Here is a 19,021-nt window from a genome sequence, read left to right on the forward strand (position 1 = left end):
CTGTGACCGCTTGGGTTTCCTCCGGGTGCGCTGGTTTCCTCCCACATGCCAAAGACTTGCGGGTTGATAGGTTAATTGACCATTGTAAAAAATTGCCCCTAGTGTAGGTAGGTGGTAGGAAATTGAGGGAAGGTGGGGATGTGAGAGGAAAAATGGGATTAACGTAGTATAAATGGGTGGTTGATGGTCGGTGCTGACTCGGTGGGCCGAAGGGCCTGATTCAGTGCTGTATCTCTCCATGACTCTAATTTAAAAACTTCAATACAGGTTTTCTTGTGGTTTTCAGTGCTAGAGTACTAAAATATCCACATTCGAGGCTAGTACCTTCCTAGAACAGAGTGAAGTAACTTGGGCAAGGTTAAAAGCCTAAGAGTTGAGGAATGCAGCTGGGAAATTAGAGATTACTATCCGTCCAAAAGCTAGGAAGCCTGAAATTCTAAAACTTGTGGCCAACTATTTTAAAATTGACAATGAAGAACTGGAGACAGGCAAAGAATCTGAAACAGACAAAGTAACATTAGCTAAGGTTATAACTAGAACAGAGGAGAATAGAATTAGAATTCCAGAAGGAGAAACAGCAGAGTGTGTTTCAGGAAAGGGAGAAAGAAAGAGAATTCCAAAAGGAGGAGGAAAGGGAGTTAAGGCGGCTCAAACTGACTAGGGGAAGACCCACTACAATTAGCGAAGGCACCACGAATGAGGAGTTACCCCTAGCGCAAGACCGGATGCTGAGCTCAGCGCTCCCAGTTGATACCAAAGTTCAATGAGGAGAATGTGGAAGCATTTTCATCTCTTTTGAAAAGCTTGCAAAACAGTTGAAGTGACCAGTTGACAGCTGGACATTGTTACTGTAAAGCAAATTAACAGGAAAAGCCCATGAGGTTTATTCACTGTTGCCTGATGACAGTTCATCAGATTATGAGATGACTAAAAATGCTATCCTGAGTACATATGAGCTGGTACCGAAGGCGTACCGCCAAAAGTTCTGAACTTTCCAAAAGCGGAGGGAACAAACTTACATCGAGTTTGAAAGGGTGAAGCAACTCACTTTCGACCGACGGATAGGGACACTTAAGATAGAGTCCACCTATGAAAACCTCAGAAGCGATCCTCCTCGAGGAGTTCAAAAACTTGCTTCCCCTTTCCATAAGAAACCACGTGGAGGAACAAAAGGTTCCAAGAGACAGACAGGCAGCAGTCCTGGCTGATGATTATACTCTTATTCACGAGCCCTTACCCCAAGGGAAAGAAACCCTTCCTTAGTGACCTCCAAAAACCTGAAAAGGACAGAAGGTGGGAGGGTGATGAGGCGGAACAGCCATGAGCAAGAAGGGAAAGCAGGAAACAAAGAGGGCTCTTCTCAAGCCAAAAAGGAAGGTGCTGAGAACAGGAGTGATGCCCGAAAGTTGGAAGTTACAGGAAAAACCCATAGAATTAGTCAGGGTACACCAGACCAGTGCAGAAAAAGGGGCCCTGATGGAAAGCACAGCAGACCAGGCTGCGGCTTTATCTGCAGCACTATAATCCACTAAACCTAACGCTGAGAAAATGGGAAAACTTAACAAAACCCCCGAGTGTTACCAAGACTGTGTCCCCAGAGGAAATGTGACCCCATACCCCTTGAGTGAGGCAAGTAAGTCCGCAGTCATACTTGCTGTCTGGTGATCTGAAACCTTCTTTGGGAAGTTAGAGGACCCAGAGGATGGGTTAAACAGGTCTTCCTTGGTCAAAGCTCAGCAAGCTGACCCAGGGTTAAAAGTTAGCACAGCCTGCCAAAACTGAAGCTGAACCAGAGGGAGTTCCAGAGTGTTACTATTTAAAGGATGGAGGTGCTGACAAGGAAATGGAGACCTCCTCACAGACTGAAAACAAACAGTGGTTCACCAGGTAATGGTGCCGCCGAGGTACTGTAGGGAATTATTGAGAATAGCCCACGAGATTCCAACGGCTAGACATGTTGGTATCAGAAAAACCCAAGCCCACATAAGACAGCATTTTCACGGGCCACAATGCCACAAGGGTGTGGTGGACTTCTGTAAGACTTGGAACACGTGCCAGGTTGCGGGGAAGCCAAAACCTGCACCCCTAATTCCCATACCAGCTTTTGGGGAACCGTTCAACAGAGTGCTGGTAGATTGTGTGGGACCCCTGCCAAAAACAAAAAAGGGGCAACCAGTATCTTCTCACCATTATGGATACGGCTATTCGATTTCCAGAGGCTACCCCTCTAAGAACTCTCTCTGCCAAGGTAGTGTTAGAGGGGCTAATACAATTCTTTACCCGATACGGGCTGCCTGCTGAGATCCAGTCAGATCAGGGAACAAATTTAGTGTCCAATATTTTTCAAAACGTCAATGCTAATCTGGGCATAACCCAGCTGAAGACCTCAGCCTACCACCCACAATTATAAAGGGGCTTTGGAGCGGTACCACCAGACACTAAAGACCATGATCAGGGCATATTGCTATGAGTACTCCCATGACTGGGAAAAGGGTCGGGATTTCTTCTGTTTGCTACCAGAGACTCACCCAATGAGTCCACTGACTTTAGACCCTTTGAATTAGTTTATGGACACGAGGTGAGAGGTCCTCTAAAACTAATCAAGGAGAGGCTTTTGGGATACAGGAACGAATCTAACCTGTTAGACTACACCTCCATGTTCCGAGAACAGTTCGTGAGAGCCTGTGCAGTGGCTCAGGAACACCTAAAAACCTCCCAGACAACTATGAAAAGGCAGGCAGATAAACATACCAAGGCCACATGTGTTAGTGCTATTACCAATACAGAGTAATAAAGAGAATTAGCCAGGTGAATTATATAATTGACACCCCAGATTGTAGGAAAAAGCAAAGGCTGTGACACATCAATATGTTAGAACAGTATCACAGCCGGAAAGGAGGCAAACAAGCAAACGTCTGTCAGACAGTCAGGAAAGATGAGGGCAAAAGGGACAGCAAGGACAAGTTAGAGGAAGGCTTGGAGGATTACCAAATCGAAGCCCATACTGTCTGGTTAGCTAACACTAAAATGTTAGGGAAATTAGACACTGTACTCTCCTATTTAAACACAGTCCAGAAAGGAGACCTAACAAGGCTGCTCACAGCATTTAAAGGGATCTGCAGGGACAAACCAGGGTGCACAATCCTAACCCTACACAATGCGGATGTAGGAGAACCCCTCCCACAAAACTAAATCCCTATCGCCTAGGTCCCAGGAAACTGACCCAGGCTCGAGAGGAAATTTAGAATGCAGACGTAGAAATTACAGATTTTAAATTTGGACGGGAGACACAGAATAGCTTATAAGCCAGAGGAAAACCCTATAAAGGCCAAAAAAAGTTTTCGTGGCAGATTTGGAGGGTGGCGACTATAATACAAGTATCCTAACTGAGGAGGGATTGACAGCCAGGCTGGATAAGCACAGAAAAAAGCATGAACAAAAAGCACTGGATAACCTTCACAAAGTTATGAACAACTTTGAATCCAGGGTTGAATTCAGAGATAGAGAAACTAGAAAAGGAAGATATTGTAGAAATACATGAGGAAATTCAGTATATGCTGGAGCACAAGCTGATTGAGCCCAGTCAAAGCAGTTGGAGTTCCCCAGTTGTGCTCGTGCACAATCCCGGATAAAAAGAGAGTACGGCTATGACAGTGAAAATGATTGCAGGTTACAGTTTCCTTTTAATTTGTGGTCTGTTCCTATTGTCACATTTCATTTCATATGGTGGGGAGGTGTTACACCAATATGTTTTGTTGAATGAAAAACTTCTTTAATCCACTGATTGAAGATCTGAAGTTATATATGTATTTTTAAAAAGACATTTTAAAAAGACAAGCTGCCAGCAACATCATCCTTTCAGCTTATGATCACCTAGTTTGCTACACTGTATTCTACATTGCAAAGGACTGTGAGGAGGGAAACAAAAGGTCTGCATTTACCAGCAAGAACCAAGACCCGGGAAGTTTAAAAGGAACTAGCTATTTGTTCTTTCAACATGCAGAGAAACACTGCTAACTGCTAGGTTTGAAGCACTGAGTGACCATCATGTGACAAGCCCCTCCCGTTCTGAGGTTTTAAGCTGATGTTTTTCTCTGCAGCAAAGGAGAAGCAACTTAGCTCTGACATGAGCAGACCCCAAATGGGGGTCCCTCTCTCTCACTATTCCAGCTGAAAAGCTTTCAAATCCTGCTCGTTGACTGACCATCTTTGCATACTCCGGCTACAATCAGAAATATGACTGGAGGAAATCATTCGTATCGCTATCTCCAAGAGACTCACCAAACCAGTCATCTACCTTTTTAAACTAAAAGCCTCAGAACCACCGAATTCAGCTAAGCCAGCCAAATCACCAAACATCACAGACTGTATGCCTTTTTGTATGGACTCTAACTCAAGCAATCTACCTTCCCCCACTCTAGCCTAGTTGAGAGCGTGTAAACCTCCAGAGTGAGAGAGTGTGAAAGTTGTAGTGTTTTGTTATTTTATTAGTTCAGTTTAGGTACAAAAAAGTTAACCTCTTTCCTCATTAACTCAAGAAAACCTGTCCGATTACTTAGTTGCTATGATCATAACAAGAACTAAACACCTAATGAATTGGCCAGTACATTCACTTTAAGAATTAAACCTGTTGTGGTCAAACAAGGACAGAGACAAGAGGGAAGCCCTTCAACTCCTCCTCAGTTGACAATAACAATACTGAATAACTGCTAATTTAATACTCAGCAGATCCTTGCGCTCGGTCCTGCCTATTGGAGCAACTATGCTGAACTCCTGCTGAGGCTAAACTCTATACTCTACTGGTCTTTTGCACTATATTGGGGTCTCGCTGCTCAAACTGGCTTTTGAAAAATCAAATGAGTAGAGACTTTAAATTTTGTACAACTGCTTTTACTTGAATTGAAAATTAGTCACGTTAACCAATGATAAAAAGTTCTCAAATATCTGATAACATTGTATCCATGTTAACTTTTAATTGATCTTACCCAATATCAGGTGGCGGGGGAGGTAAATCAGCCCCTGGTGACGCTGGAGGAGGTGGAATGAATGAATCACGATACACTCCATGAGTTTTATAAACAAATTCCTCACTTCCATTTGAGCCTATACTTCCATTTGGATAAATCTCATTGTTATTTGATCTGTAAAATAATACAACTTGCTCATCAGAACATTGAAAATATAGTCAGGATCTTTTCATTTAGGTCAGGGTATATAGACATCATAATAAATAATTTATATGATCTTCTACTACATACCAAAGCTAGTCATATCCAAATTAAAAGGAAAACTCCAGGGATTTAGAAATGCCTCATGAGAAACTGGATTCTCCGTTATATAATGCTCCACTCCTCCAAATGCACTGATCTGTGGCCCGTGTTGTATTTGCTGATCTCAGCCAGAGTGGCAGCATGAATTGGTCTTAATGCCTCTCAGTTGGAGGGGGGAGAAAATTGGCTCAGTATGATCATTTTTCAGCAATGTTGGAAGCGTTTTTGCGAGGACAAGGATGCCAGCTTGCTAGCACTCAAATTCTATGATAAATGAATAGAAAGCTATGGGGAAAATTGGTGGGAAAATGCAACAGCAAAAGAAAAGCATAAAATTCAGAAAACAAAATGCAGGCAATAAAATATTGTGGGGGCTTCCCATTTCATTAGTGGGTCTAAGTTATGTTTTACATATTTTAAAGGTGAGCTAATCATTAGAAATCAAACATAACTGGATAGAGAGAAAAGCAGAGCATACCCACTTCTGCAGAAATTATGAAAACAGAAGGATGATGCTGCTGTTTCACTGAGTAAGCCAGGGCTGCAAGATCGTCCTATTGGTTTTCACAATCTTTGGTCACTCTCTTGTGCTCACCCACAACCAGCCATCAGTGAATGAGGGCAAGAGGGTGACTGAGGAGCTTAAGGATAAAACAGCTTTCTATGCTTTAGTTATTGGGATATTTTATAAACTACAAGGCTTTGAAGGCAAGATTCCCTTCTCTTTCTAAATGTATTTTGTATTTCCCATTTCTCAGTCTCATCATGTTCCAATTTCAACGAAAAGATAGGTTTAGACCCACTGCTTGACGACTTAGCACGATTCCCTGTAATTATTAAATAAGTGTCCTTCTCACTTTGCATTACAGCTAATGCCACTATACCATCTAAAAGATTTCTTGCATCAAAATGATACAGCACAAGAGGCCATTTGGCTCATCATGCCTGTGCCAGCTCTTTGAAAGAGCTACCCAATTAGTCCCATTCACAGTCAGTCCCACTCCCCCACTCGATTCCCATAGCCCTGCAAGTTTATTTCCTTCAACTGGCCATCCAATTTCCTATTGAAGTCATTGATTGTCTCCATTTCCACCAGCCTTGCGGGCAGCAAGTTCCAGGTCATTACCACCTGCTACGTAAACAAACTTCCTTATATTTCCCCTGCATCTCTTGCTCAAAACCTTCAACCTGTGTCACCTGCATTTTTTTTTCCCCTTTCAATCATTCATCCAATTCTCTTGAAAATTATTGAACCTGCTTCCATCACCCTTCTAGGCAGTGCTTTCCAGATCATCATAACTGTGTAAAATTCTACTCCATCTTGCCTCTAGTTCTTTGGTCAATTACCTTAAAGCTGTGCCACCTGTTTACCAAGCTTTCTGCCACTGGAAACAGTTTCTCCTTATATACTCCATCAAAACTCACGATTTTGAATACCTCAATTAAATATCCCCTTATCCTTCTCTGCTTTAAGGACAACCTCAGCTTCTCTAGTCTCTCCACGTAACTGAAGTCCTGCATCCCTGCTACCATTCTAGTTGATATCCTCTGCATCCACTATAAGGTTTTGACATCATTCCTAATTTGTGGTGCCAAGATTTGCACACAACAACACAACTGGGGCCTAACCAGTGATTTATAAATGTTTAGTATAACCTCTGTGCTTTTGTAATCTGTTTATAAAGCCAAGAATCCCATTTGTCTTTTTTTTTTAAAAAAGACTCAATTTGCCCTGTCAGAGATTTGCATATGTGCACAGGGATCTCCAGTTTCCTGCACCCCTTTTAAAATTGTACCTTTTAGTTTACAATGGCTGTCCTCAATCTTCCCACCAAAATGCATCACCTCACACTTCTCTGCATTTGCCATGCATCTGCCCATTTCACCAGTCTCTATGTTGTCCTGAAGTCTGTTATTTTCCTACTCCCTGCTGAATAAAGTTTCCAATGTTGTCTCATCTGCAAACTTTGAAATTATTCCCTATGTACCCAAGTCCAGGTCATTGATATACAGAAACTATATATTTATTCCTAAAGTAACTAATCAGAACTGCAGAATATATGTGTGTTTTGGAGAAAGCATGCAAACTTGTGTCATGGTCATCAATAACCAGCTTGGACAATCCTTTTGCAGTGCAGTTATGTGAAAATAGGTCATCTTTAAAACATACCCAACTTAAAAAGAGAGTGAGGACTGACAATTAGATACATAAAATGGATCATTAGCACTAATTTCATCAACTGTAACATTATGCTGAAGTTTTTTCCTGCAATTACAATTAAATAAATACCTCGATTGGCTCTGTTGCATGCCCATGTAGCTTGCATTTTTTTTTTTGGAGGGGAGGAGAGGACTGTGACATTTAAAGCAATAAAGTGTTTTATTGGTTTCATTAAAATATCTGCATGTTGGTTAGTTTATTTCAGAATTCAGGATGTGTAGTTTTGCCTCTGTACTTTGCAATAATATAAACAGGCCTCATTCAACAATCAGAATCCCATGTTCTAATGTACTCAACACAGAACCCAACTGTCACAAAATATTTATTACTGAATTTAAAGTCAGAGCCCAAATATTAGATTTCAAAATTGGTAAAACTTACATAGCTTCATCAATCATAGACTTTGCTTCCACGAATTCCTTGCCCATTTTCATCCTCTCCCACTCATCTTTCCTTGTCCTAATTTTCCGTGGATTTAGATTCCCTCTATTTGAAACATCCTTTTTCTCTTTCTAGATAAAGTCAGAATAGTATCAGATACATTTCATTTATAATGTTTTGTTGGACTTTGAAATTTAAAACAAAATAGAAAAAAAGCAAATTAAAGTACATTCACACGGTTCTGATGAAAGGTTATTAACCTGAAATGCCAAGACTGTTTTTCTCTCCAGATACTGCCTGACTCGAATATTTACAGCATTTGCTGTTTATTTCATATCGCAACTTACCACAAGTATTCACACAGTACCCTTACCATTTTACAATACCTGTTTTGATATTTATCATAAATGCCTATCATCACAAATGAGCTCTGAAATATAACACTTGAATAAGACCACAGAAACAAGCCATTTAGCTCTTCGAGCCTGTTCTACCATTCAATGATATCATTGCTGATCTGCGATCTAACCCCATAAACATGCCTTTGCACCATATCCCTTAATATCTTTGGTTAACGAAAATCTTACTAATCTCAGATTTAAAATTTCAATTAATCTTGAAAACTGATCAAATCACCTCAACCATCTAAATTGCAGGGAATACAACCTTGGTTTGTGTAATTTCTCCTCACAATTTAACCCTTGGAGTCCAGGTATCATTCTGACAAACCTATGCGGAACTCCCTCCAAGGCCAATATATCCTTCCTAAGATGTGGTGCCCAGAACTTCTCACGGTACTCCAGGAGTGGAATGTAATCAGGGCTTTGTATAACTGAAGCATGACTTCTGCCCCCTTCTATTCTAGCCCTCTCATTATAAAACCCAGCACTCCATTAACTCTTTTTGATTTTATTCTGTACCTGTTCATGGTATGTTAATGATCTGTGTACCTGCGCTCCCCATCAACCCCCCTCCACCCTCAAACCAAGTCTCTTTGGACCTCCACTGTTTTGAGCTTTTTACCATCTAAGTTCTATTCTTCTTAAGTCCAAAGTGGATGACCTCAAATTTGCCTACACTGAAGTCCATTTGCCACAGTTTTTTCCCATTCACTTAATCTATCAGTATCTCTTTGTAATGTTATGCTTCTATTTGTTAATGCTCCCATTTGTTAATACTCTTGGGACAAGATATATGGAACTGATGTCATGACTACATTTTTGTAAACAATTTACAAATTGAATTATTCAGTTAAGCGTTAAATATTCACACTTTGAATTGAGGGATCAATGTACTCACGATTAAAAAGCCTTTTTTAGACTGCTATTTGAACTTTACAGTACAACAGTTTCCCCAACAGGAAAAGGCTGACCTGCTTCCAAGTGACTGCTACTAAAATAGAAATCGTGGCATTGCCTGCATCTCTAGTAACTTGCTATATGTTTTACTCAGCACAAACTTTAACAATTCTACTGATATTTAACCAACCTGACTAGCAATTTTTATTGCAGAAAGCTGGCTGAAGATCCTAATTTTTTTTCATGGAAAGTCTATATTCATTCTATATTTTTTATAGGATCTCATTACAAAGTACTCCACCCAATATTTCTTTTTAATACCACAACAACCAATTAATACATTCCCCTTCAAGTTATTAATTAGCTACTATGGGATCTGAAATGTTGTCCTCAGGAGATCTGCTGTTTTGGGTTCCTCTTCAAGAAAGTTGATAATGCAAACCACAGAAGTAGCCCTTACATGCATCCTAGATAACTCCGTATGATTCAAATGAATCAGGTGCCGTACCCTGATAAACTACAATGAGCTAATAGGTGAAATGGGAACACAGACTGAAAATGTCAGGTGTCCGAGGCTGAATATATTGAAATGAAGACATTTTCTAAGAGGTGGAAGATAACTTCAAGTAGAGATAGCGGACATTGAAGAAAGGAAGTATTCACTAGCCTTTCTTTCTCCCTTATCTATTTCTTCCCCTTTAAGCAAATCTGGTTCTGATACACTTACCAGTGATTTTTTTTTTTCTAAACACCTTTCCTACAGACCTTTGGCTTCATAATTAAACTTAGTGCAAATAGCTTTGCTCAAACAATTACGTATTAACTCTGGCAGACAGCATCAATAGATCATTCCTCCACTATCTATTAACTGCCATGTAAAGGCTCACAACATAATCCTTTTCACTCTGGACTTTAAAGACAATAACCTTCAAGTCCCTATTCTGATTGTACTTGCAGGCTAAAACTGAAAGCAGCTGGTCTACAGCTACACTGCAAGTCACTGCCCAGTGACATATTGTGTATAATCAGGAGTTTTAACATATCATGCATGCAAGATGGAAAACATGGTTACATTTCTGTGATATGGGGTTTTTATTTTTAAGAGACTATAGTTGCCTGGAACTATTCCTTCTGGCACACAATGTCATGTTGGCATAAATTTAACAGTTTAGACTGCCAAGCGCTCGTCATTTTTAAATTCAGGATCAACTTGCCAGGATAAAAGAAACAAAAAGGAAATGCGATGAGGACAATTCATAAAACAAATGAATGGAATCAAATACTCCACACAATTTCAATTTCGAGTCATGTATTCAGCATTATTTGAGACTGAAATATAAAGCAGTACCCTATGTTTCCTTTTTTCTTTCATTATCTCCTTGGTGTCTTGCAGCATTTTTTCTTTCCAGAGATCAAAGAAATAGGAAGGATCGGTATAAAACTTAAGGCTGTCTTTTCCATCCTCTCTGCAACAAAGAAAATTACCATCACAAGACAAGAATTGCGATTGAACTGGTTAATTTCTAAGACTTGGTAATTAAGGTAATGAAAAGCCATTTACAAGAATATCTGATACCGAGTTTGAGAACCTTTGTGTCCAAGTCTCAAAAAATTCCATTTCCCTAAACAGCTAACTTTGTTGGTAGCAGCTTGCCTACCAGTCAAAATGTTGTCAAAAGGGGAACTAGTGGATGTACTGCACTTTAATTTCCAGAAGGCATTTGATAAAGTGCCACATCAAAAGGTTATTGCGGAAAATAAAAGCTCATTGTGTAGGGGATAACATACTGGCATGGACAGAAGATTGGCTAGCTAACGGGAAACAGTAGGCATAAATGTCAAGTTCCCCTCCAAGCCACACACCATACTGAATCGGAACTATATCACCATTCCTTCACTGTCGCTGGGTCAAAACCCTGGAACTCTCCTCCTAATAGCACTGTAGGTGTACCTACCCCACATGGACTGCAGTCAAGAAGGCAGCTCACCACCACCTTCTTAAGGGCAATAAGTGCTGGCCTGGCCAGCAACACCCACATCCCATGAAACAAATTTCAAAAAAACTTCTGGTTGAAAGCTGTAACGAGTGGTTATGCCACAGGGATCAGTGTTGAGGCCTCAACTTTTTACAATTTATATAAAAGGAATTGAATGAAGGGACTGAATGCACGGTTGCTAAATTTGCTGATGACACAAAGATAGGCAGGAAAGTAAAGTTGTGAAGAGCACATAAGGAGGCTACAAAGGGATATAGATAGGTTAAGTGAGTGGGCAAAGATCTGGTAAATGGAGTATAATGTGGGAAAATGTGAAATTATCCATCTTGGCAGTCAGTATAATAAAGAAGCATATTATCTAAATGGTGAGTGACTGCAGAGCTCATGAGATGCAGAGGAATCTGGGTGTCCTAGTGCATGAATCGCAAAAGGTTAGTATGCAGGTACAGCATGTAATTAGGAAAGCTAATAGAATGCTAGTGTTTATTGCGAGGGGAATTGAATATAAAAGTAGGGAGGTTATGCTTCAGCTATACAAGGCATTGGTGAGACCACATCTGGAGTACTGTGTACAGTACTGGTCTCCTTATTTAAGGGAGGATGTAAATGCGTTGAAAGCAGTTCAGAGAAGGTTTACTAGACTAATACCTGGAATGGGCGGGTTGTCTTACAAGGAAAGGTGGTCAGGCTAGGCTTGTATCCACTGGAATTTAGAAGAGTAAGAGGCGACTTGATTGAAACATACAAGATCCTGAAGGGTCTTGACAGGGTGGATGTTTATTCTTGCGGACTCTAGAACTAGGGATCACTATTTAAAAATAAAGGGTTTCCCACTTAAGACAGAGATGAGGAGAAATTTTTTCTCTGAGGGTTGCAAGTCTTTGGAACTCTTCTTCGAAAGGTGGTGGAAGTAGAGTCTTTGAATACTTTTAAGGCAGAGGTAGATAGATTCTTGATAAGCAAGGGGGTGAAAGGCGATCAGGGGTAGGCGGTAATGTGGAGCTGAGGTTACAATCAGATCAGCCTTGATCTTGTTGAATGGCAGAACAGGCTCGAGGGGCTGAGTGGCCTACTCCTGCTCCCAATTCGTACATGTGTATGTTGTTGTTCAACGGAGCAGTGAGGATCATCTGCATTAGCATAGATGCATTTCAGATGACACTTGGAATTCAAGCCCTGCTTGCCTGTTCAGATCAAGTAAAAGGTTCCAATGGCGCAATTCAAAAAATGAGCAAGGAATTCTTCTGGTGTCCCAGTCCACATTGGTCCTCAGGCCACACCACAAAAAGAGCTACTTCACTGACTATTCAACTCATTTGCCATTTTTGACAATTTGCTGTGCACAAATTGGTAGCCACATTTACCTACATGACAACTGTATCATTGGGCATGAAACACTCTGGGACATCTTTAGGACAAGATAAGGTGTTCCATGTTTACCAACAGATTTTGGTCTACAGCAATATAGATTATTCGTAGAAATAATAATTGAAATTGAAAAAGGGAACAGTACACCCTGTGCTTCCTTTAATGACTGTAAAGAGGAGATTGTTTAACAGATAGTTGCATAAAGCGGTTATTTACATGAAGATTAAATTGTCGTTTGATTATACAGAACTTGAGTAACCCAACCAGCCTATGCTTGCAAAACTCAAAACAGTGTCCAACATTAGATGTGATTCCGTGATTGGACAACATTTGCTAAATAATCCTCAGTGTGCGAAGAATTACATTGACAGCCATTTTAAGATTGTTAGTAGGGCGCGCAGTGTGCTCCATTTGTGCGTACTGGAAGCTACATATACTAATACACAAGGCCCTGTTCTTTGCACATGGAAAGAATACGTACAGACATTGCGCCTGTTTCAGCTAAACAAAGTAAGTGGCAGCCATGCGCTGGCTCATTCCTCAGGGCAATGCCTTGACCAGAGTCAAGCTGCCTGGTTTAAATTTCAAACAAAGCTTGGCAGTTAACTATCAGTCACCATAAACTGGTGCATTCTCCATGGCAACGCCCCTACCAGAGATCTCTTGCCAACCAATCAGCACTCTCTTCTCATACAGTATAAAGTTGTTGTTTTCCCTTCCATTGGTATTCTTGTGGATTGTCCTGAAGAGTGCAAGATGAAAAGCTTCGACAACATGTCTCTATTTTCAGCAATACTGAAGATTAAATTAGTGGATCACTGGGATGGGGGTGGGGAAACATTAGCAGTCAACAGTTGCCAAAGGACAGAAAGGACAAGCTGAGCAACATCCCAAAGCGCGAAGTCTGCAGGCAGCTTGCAAAATTAACTAAGTTTCCAATGCAGATGTTTCAGGCAATAGGTCATAAATAATTGCTCCCCAGAGTTTGGGGGCGGGGGGGGGGTTCAGTTTTCAATAAGTAGAATTCTAGGTAATTCAGGTTTTGTGCCAAGCAACTTAGTTGACATTATGATGCACAAAATTTTAAAAATTATTTAAAAGGTTGAAAATTGGTAAAATCCTGTAAGGTTTTTACTTATTCACTATGAGATTTCTGAGATTTTACCAAGTCCATTACAAGAATTGTGTACTGTGCATCGGCAATTGAGCAGAGACAGTGACATAGTGGTAATGTCACTAAACTAACAATCCAGAGGCCAAGGCTAATGCCCTGGGAACACTAGTTCCAATCCCATCATGGCAGCTGGCGGTATTTAAATTCAATTAATTAATTTAAAAAATTTGTAATTGAAGGCTAGTCTCAGTAATGGTGCCATGAAACTACCATTGATTGTCGTAAAAACTCATCTAGTTCCTTTAGAATACTAGCAAGATTCATTTTACACAAATGAAGTTAAAAATTAAAAAAATCCTCGAATTTTCTCACTAAAATACAGGCTCACCAAAATTTCAAATGCATTCTTATTTATATCAAATGATTAGCATCTTATACCTGTAAGGAGTAAGAATATGAAGGGGTGGTGGCTTGTCACATGTATTGTATGTATCATCAATAGGAACTGGCAGAGATGACCGACAGAACAACTGTTGATCCTGCTTTGTGGAGCTCTTGAAGGCTTTCCTCAGGTTGATAGTTTGCAGTGAAACTGGAAGTAAATAGATTAGTTTAAATCATCAATTGCGCTGATGCGGATCTGTACAATTCTTCCATCATCCAATTTTCACAAGTAGAGTCTTCCAAAACCTTGTCCAAGACGTCATTCTGCATGTATGCACCTAACCAGCAAGTCTCTGTAGGCTATTCGACTATGGCTGTGGGCTGGGGGGCATCATGGCCAAGCTTGATATCTCCACCCCTCCCCCACTCACCCAAATATTCACACATGCTTATTTTCCCCACAAAATGCATGGACTGCAATCAGGAGCAGAAATCCTGGTTGCTATTTCGTTTCTCTAGCCAAGGAATAGAGACTAATTGCAGTATCCCCATCACCATCTCAGCTGATATCAGTTTAGTACAGTCCAGGAAAGTTGGACTCTCCTGGGCTGCATCAATATACCACACAGTCAGTTTACACATGTGGCCATTAGGGAAGCCTATTTTAATATCTTCTTCCAGTCCTATTAACACATTTTATCTTTTTTGTTTATTTATGTGCAATGAGCAATGTAAAGCTAGCTGCTTTTTTTCCATAAAAAGTTATTTTCAAATAGTCCAGTTAAAAAACATACAAGGCAGATCACATGCTCTAAATTCAAGTTTAAGATCTTCTAGACTAGTGATACCAAAAAAAAATTGTAATAGCAACATATGGGAGGAGAAAATATAAATTGACATCACTCTAAAGATGCCAAAAAAGGGATATTGTATGTACTGAAATACACATATTCTATAGTATTTTCTGTTAAGAATTTTGATATGGATGAAGCACCATCACCAGAAGGGGAATATTAACACTACCTTTGTTTAAAAAGAACTCATTTAAATTTGAAGTATTCCGTTATCATAACTTTTGTTAAAAATGTGGAGGTTTTTCTGCTTGTGGAACGGGAAAGTACAGGAGTAGGAATGGGGACCAAGCAATGAGATTGAGGTGAAGTCTCTGCATTTTCATCACTCAAAAAAATTGTTATAAAGCAAAAGAGCATGTATATTTGTTGTTAGGAGGAGAAACACATTATGCTACATAATCCAAATCTGCCAGCCTGTTTTTAAATGGTTGCTACAGAGGTGAAGCACTATGCTGTTGAGAGTGCACACTGCTAACAATGCAATTGAATATGCTTCATAGTATATTAACATACACAGGACCTTATCCAGCTTATTCACAACAAATCTAAGTCACGTACAGTTTTAGGAAATTTCACCACAGTTTGTGCATATGAAATTACAGAGAACCATACAAACCCCCAGTGTAGCTCACCTGGCTGATTATAAAGTTGCTGGGCATGTGTTCACACAACACAAAGTTACAGCGCGTAATTTGGCAATCTCATTTGGGATGATTGATGTGGGAAGCGAACACTGTCACACTGCTCCAGAGTTAGATTTGAGATTAGGGCGAGGGCAAATTATTGGGGTAGAATGAACTTTATTATTTAGGGTAGGTTCCTGTACCTTTCCCAAACTGGAAAATTTCATTCATTTTACCTTTAATTTCCACCCCTCCTGCATCTTTACATGGTTCATCAGTGATTCTGCTCTTCCCTAGCTCCATCTCCGGGCATAAACTGTCTTTTGTTTCCAAAACCGTCCACTGATTACTATAAGCCCACTGACTCCCACAGCTATCTCCTACAAGGACTCTATTCCCTTCTCCCAGTTTCTTTGCCTCTGTCACATCTGGTCCCACAATGACACCCTCCACAACAGAGCTTCTGAAATGTCCTTTTTTCCCTTAGCGAGGATTTCATTTTCATTCCTTCCCCAAGAGCCTTCCCATGCAAATGCAGGAGATGCAAGACTTTCCCTTTAACGTCCTCCCTGTCTACCGACTAGGGCCCCAAACATTACTTCAGGGTGAGGCTGCAATTTACTTGTACCTCTTCCAAGCTAGTATATGGTATTCACTGCACATTATGCAGCCTCCACTACATGAGGGAGAGCAATTGCAGCTTTACATCTGCATCCTGTTTTTAATTTATTCAATCTAATTTGGGCTGTGCTTGGCCAGGAAATGCTCGGTGTTGATAATGGGTGCCTGAAGACATTGCTCTGTTGACCAGTATTAACCTCTCACTTTAAAGCACAAAATTCACCAAATTATATTTTAATTTTAAAATTCACCAGCTACAATAGCAAAAATAAGTCTTCTTTGCATTCAATCACTGTGCACCTAAACTAGTAATAGGATTACAAAAATACAGTTTTTCAGACTAACACACTACATAAACTTTTGGTAAGATCATGGTATGTTTCATATCTTAAGTATGTAATTACGGTCAACTTGCATTTTTATATATAAAAAAATAATTATTTTTCTTAAAATTAATGCCTAGCTACTAAACCAAGGCTGAAGCATTTTTGAAAGACAAGGGAGCTGTTTTGTAATTCTGCAATCTTAACTTCAAGCCCTTGTGTCCTCCAACACTTCAATAACCTAAGTTTAAATAAATACTAGCCTGCAAAGCAATGAAGTTCTGCTGGTCTAGGTTAGTGGAATGGTTAAAGAGTTTGTAGGTGCTTCTAAGTTAAGACATGAACAGAGCTAAAAGCACAGAATGAAGGAGGTTTCTTTGCACTACCACCAGATGTTTGATATGAACTCATGAATGGAAAGTAACATTTACATGATCTCTGCATGAACACAAATTACGTGACAAGGTCGTTCTTACCATCTTCTACTTTGGGATCCAGTTGTGTTACTTTAACCTGCAAACGGTCAATCCGTTCTCCAAGGCTGTTTACTCGAATTGCAAAGCTGCCTGCTTCTCTAAATAGCTCACCAAAGATATCCTCGGCATATTTACCTGACAAGAATTAATGATAACAGGTTAACAGCCAAGTATTATAAAAATGCTAAAATTGAAATTCTGCAATGCCATTAGATTTCTTCAGCTACTTCTGTGCTTTTGCACGCAAACACATAACAGCACCTTATGGACTACATCCTGTCCAGTCAGCCAGTAAATGAAACTTGCAAATAAAAGGGAACAAAAAGCCTGTCCGATGGAGGCAGGTTTGATTTGCATCAAGTTAAATACACAAAGTATTCTGAATACAAATATTGCTGGGGGAGGGGGGTGTAGATTAATAGCATTAACAGACATGGCTTAGGCAACAGTTTAACTGGGAGTCCTGGCTACAGGATATTCAGGAGGGATGAAGGATGATGAAAAAGGGAGGCAGTATACAGCGCAAGAGTTACAATTAAAACAGTCTGAATTTAAGAGGTTCACGTAAAATATTTATACTAGCTAGACTCATACTTACATCTAGATTTGTTTTTAAACAGTACACCAATGCATTTTCTTTTAAATATGAAAGTATAAATAGCTTAATGTTTATTTATTTATTTAGATACAGCACTGAAACAGGCCCTTCGGCCCACAGAGTCTGTGCCGACCATCAACCACTCATTTATACTAATCCTACATTAATCCCATATTCCTACCACATCCCCAACTTCCCTCAATTCCCCTACCACCTACCTATACTAGGGGCAATTTATAATGGCCAATTTACCTATCAACCTGCAAGTCTTTGACTGTGGGAGGAAACCGGAGCACCCGGCGAAAACGCACGCGGTCACAGGGAGAACTTGCAAACTCTGCACAGGCAGTACCATGAATTGAACCCGGGTCGCTGGAGCTGTGAGGCTGCGGTGCGAACCACTGCGCCGCCCGGATTAATTTACAGAAACAAAAACAGAGAGCCTATATTTATATTTGCTTCCATTTATAAGGCAGACGGCCAAATTTCTAGGTGTCTGCACTACCCATCCTAGACACTTCCTTCATTCTGGGGCTCAAAAAGAACGGATATTGCAGTATTTCCTATGATACACTTCCCCTAATTTGACTGCACCATCTGAAAAATATTGATGAGTAAGATGAGCCAAATACCATGACACAGGGGCTTGGTCAGCAAAAGAGAAGTTATGAATAGCTGGCGGCGAAGAGAACAAATCCCATCACACAAATTAAAAGCTTTGTACAGAGACAAAGAGGTACCTAAAGTTCAGACTTGAGCCCCTTCACTGTTGCAGACAGCATACGCGATTATTTTCAGAAAGCTAAATTTAACTTAACCAAATGAATAGACAACTGAATATAGCAAGATCACGTTCTATTGAGATTTAAGTTAGACACATAGCGAGTAGCAGATCGTAGCAAAGGAAAAAGGGCCAAAAATAAACTAGAGTTTACAATTTGAATCTTGCCTTTTTTGTGTTAAAAGCAATCTAATATAAATGGAGACTAAGTAGCAACTTCTGAAAGTTTCACGCCAGAAAAATGGGCTTTTTAAAAAATAATAACAAGACGGACCATAATACTTACTCAAGCTGCCAAGCTGCCTGATGACATTTGCAAGCGTAACATTTGTTACACATTCCAATTCATTTTGAACACTCTTGGGTAGAGGTTGGCGGCACAGATACCTCGGCTCAATGCTCCTCGTCACTAAAGGCATTGTGGTTCAGAAGCTAATTTGAGATAAAAAGACCTAGAAATACAAATATTTTTAAAAAGATGAAAATCCTGAGTGAAGTACACTTTAATATCACTGAACATATTAATGGAATGAAGCATGGAAGTTTCAACCCTGACTTTTATGAACAAATTACTTCGAAATATCTTCCTTCTGCTAAGATATCGGCTTCAAATTATTTTCACTGCCAGAAATACTCCACACCCAGTCTCCATTCCAACCGAATTCCCACAAAATAAACACTTAATAAAACCACACCTCCATTACAGATTTTT

At 40.0% G+C, this 19,021-nt stretch overlaps 1 protein-coding gene across 2 annotated transcripts in view; it reads right to left on the reverse strand.

Moving 5' to 3' along the window:
• wasf2 (WASP family member 2) overlaps positions 1-19,021 on the reverse strand; it is a 52,480-nt gene that overhangs the window by 9,725 nt on the left and 23,734 nt on the right. For both annotated transcript variants that reach the window (XM_068011717.1, XM_068011716.1), the window contains exons 2-7: positions 18,596-18,761; positions 16,931-17,065; positions 14,088-14,241; positions 10,519-10,636; positions 7,873-8,003; positions 4,986-5,141 (exon numbers count right to left, since the gene is read on the reverse strand). In XM_068011717.1, the coding sequence (XP_067867818.1) occupies positions 4,986-5,141; positions 7,873-8,003; positions 10,519-10,636; positions 14,088-14,241; positions 16,931-17,065; positions 18,596-18,728 (827 nt within the window). In that variant the 5' untranslated portion in view covers positions 18,729-18,761. The remainder of the gene's footprint in view (positions 1-4,985; positions 5,142-7,872; positions 8,004-10,518; positions 10,637-14,087; positions 14,242-16,930; positions 17,066-18,595; positions 18,762-19,021) is intronic.

This window comes from Heterodontus francisci, chromosome 31 (genome assembly GCF_036365525.1).
Source record: "Heterodontus francisci isolate sHetFra1 chromosome 31, sHetFra1.hap1, whole genome shotgun sequence".
NCBI lineage: Eukaryota > Metazoa > Chordata > Chondrichthyes > Heterodontiformes > Heterodontidae > Heterodontus > Heterodontus francisci.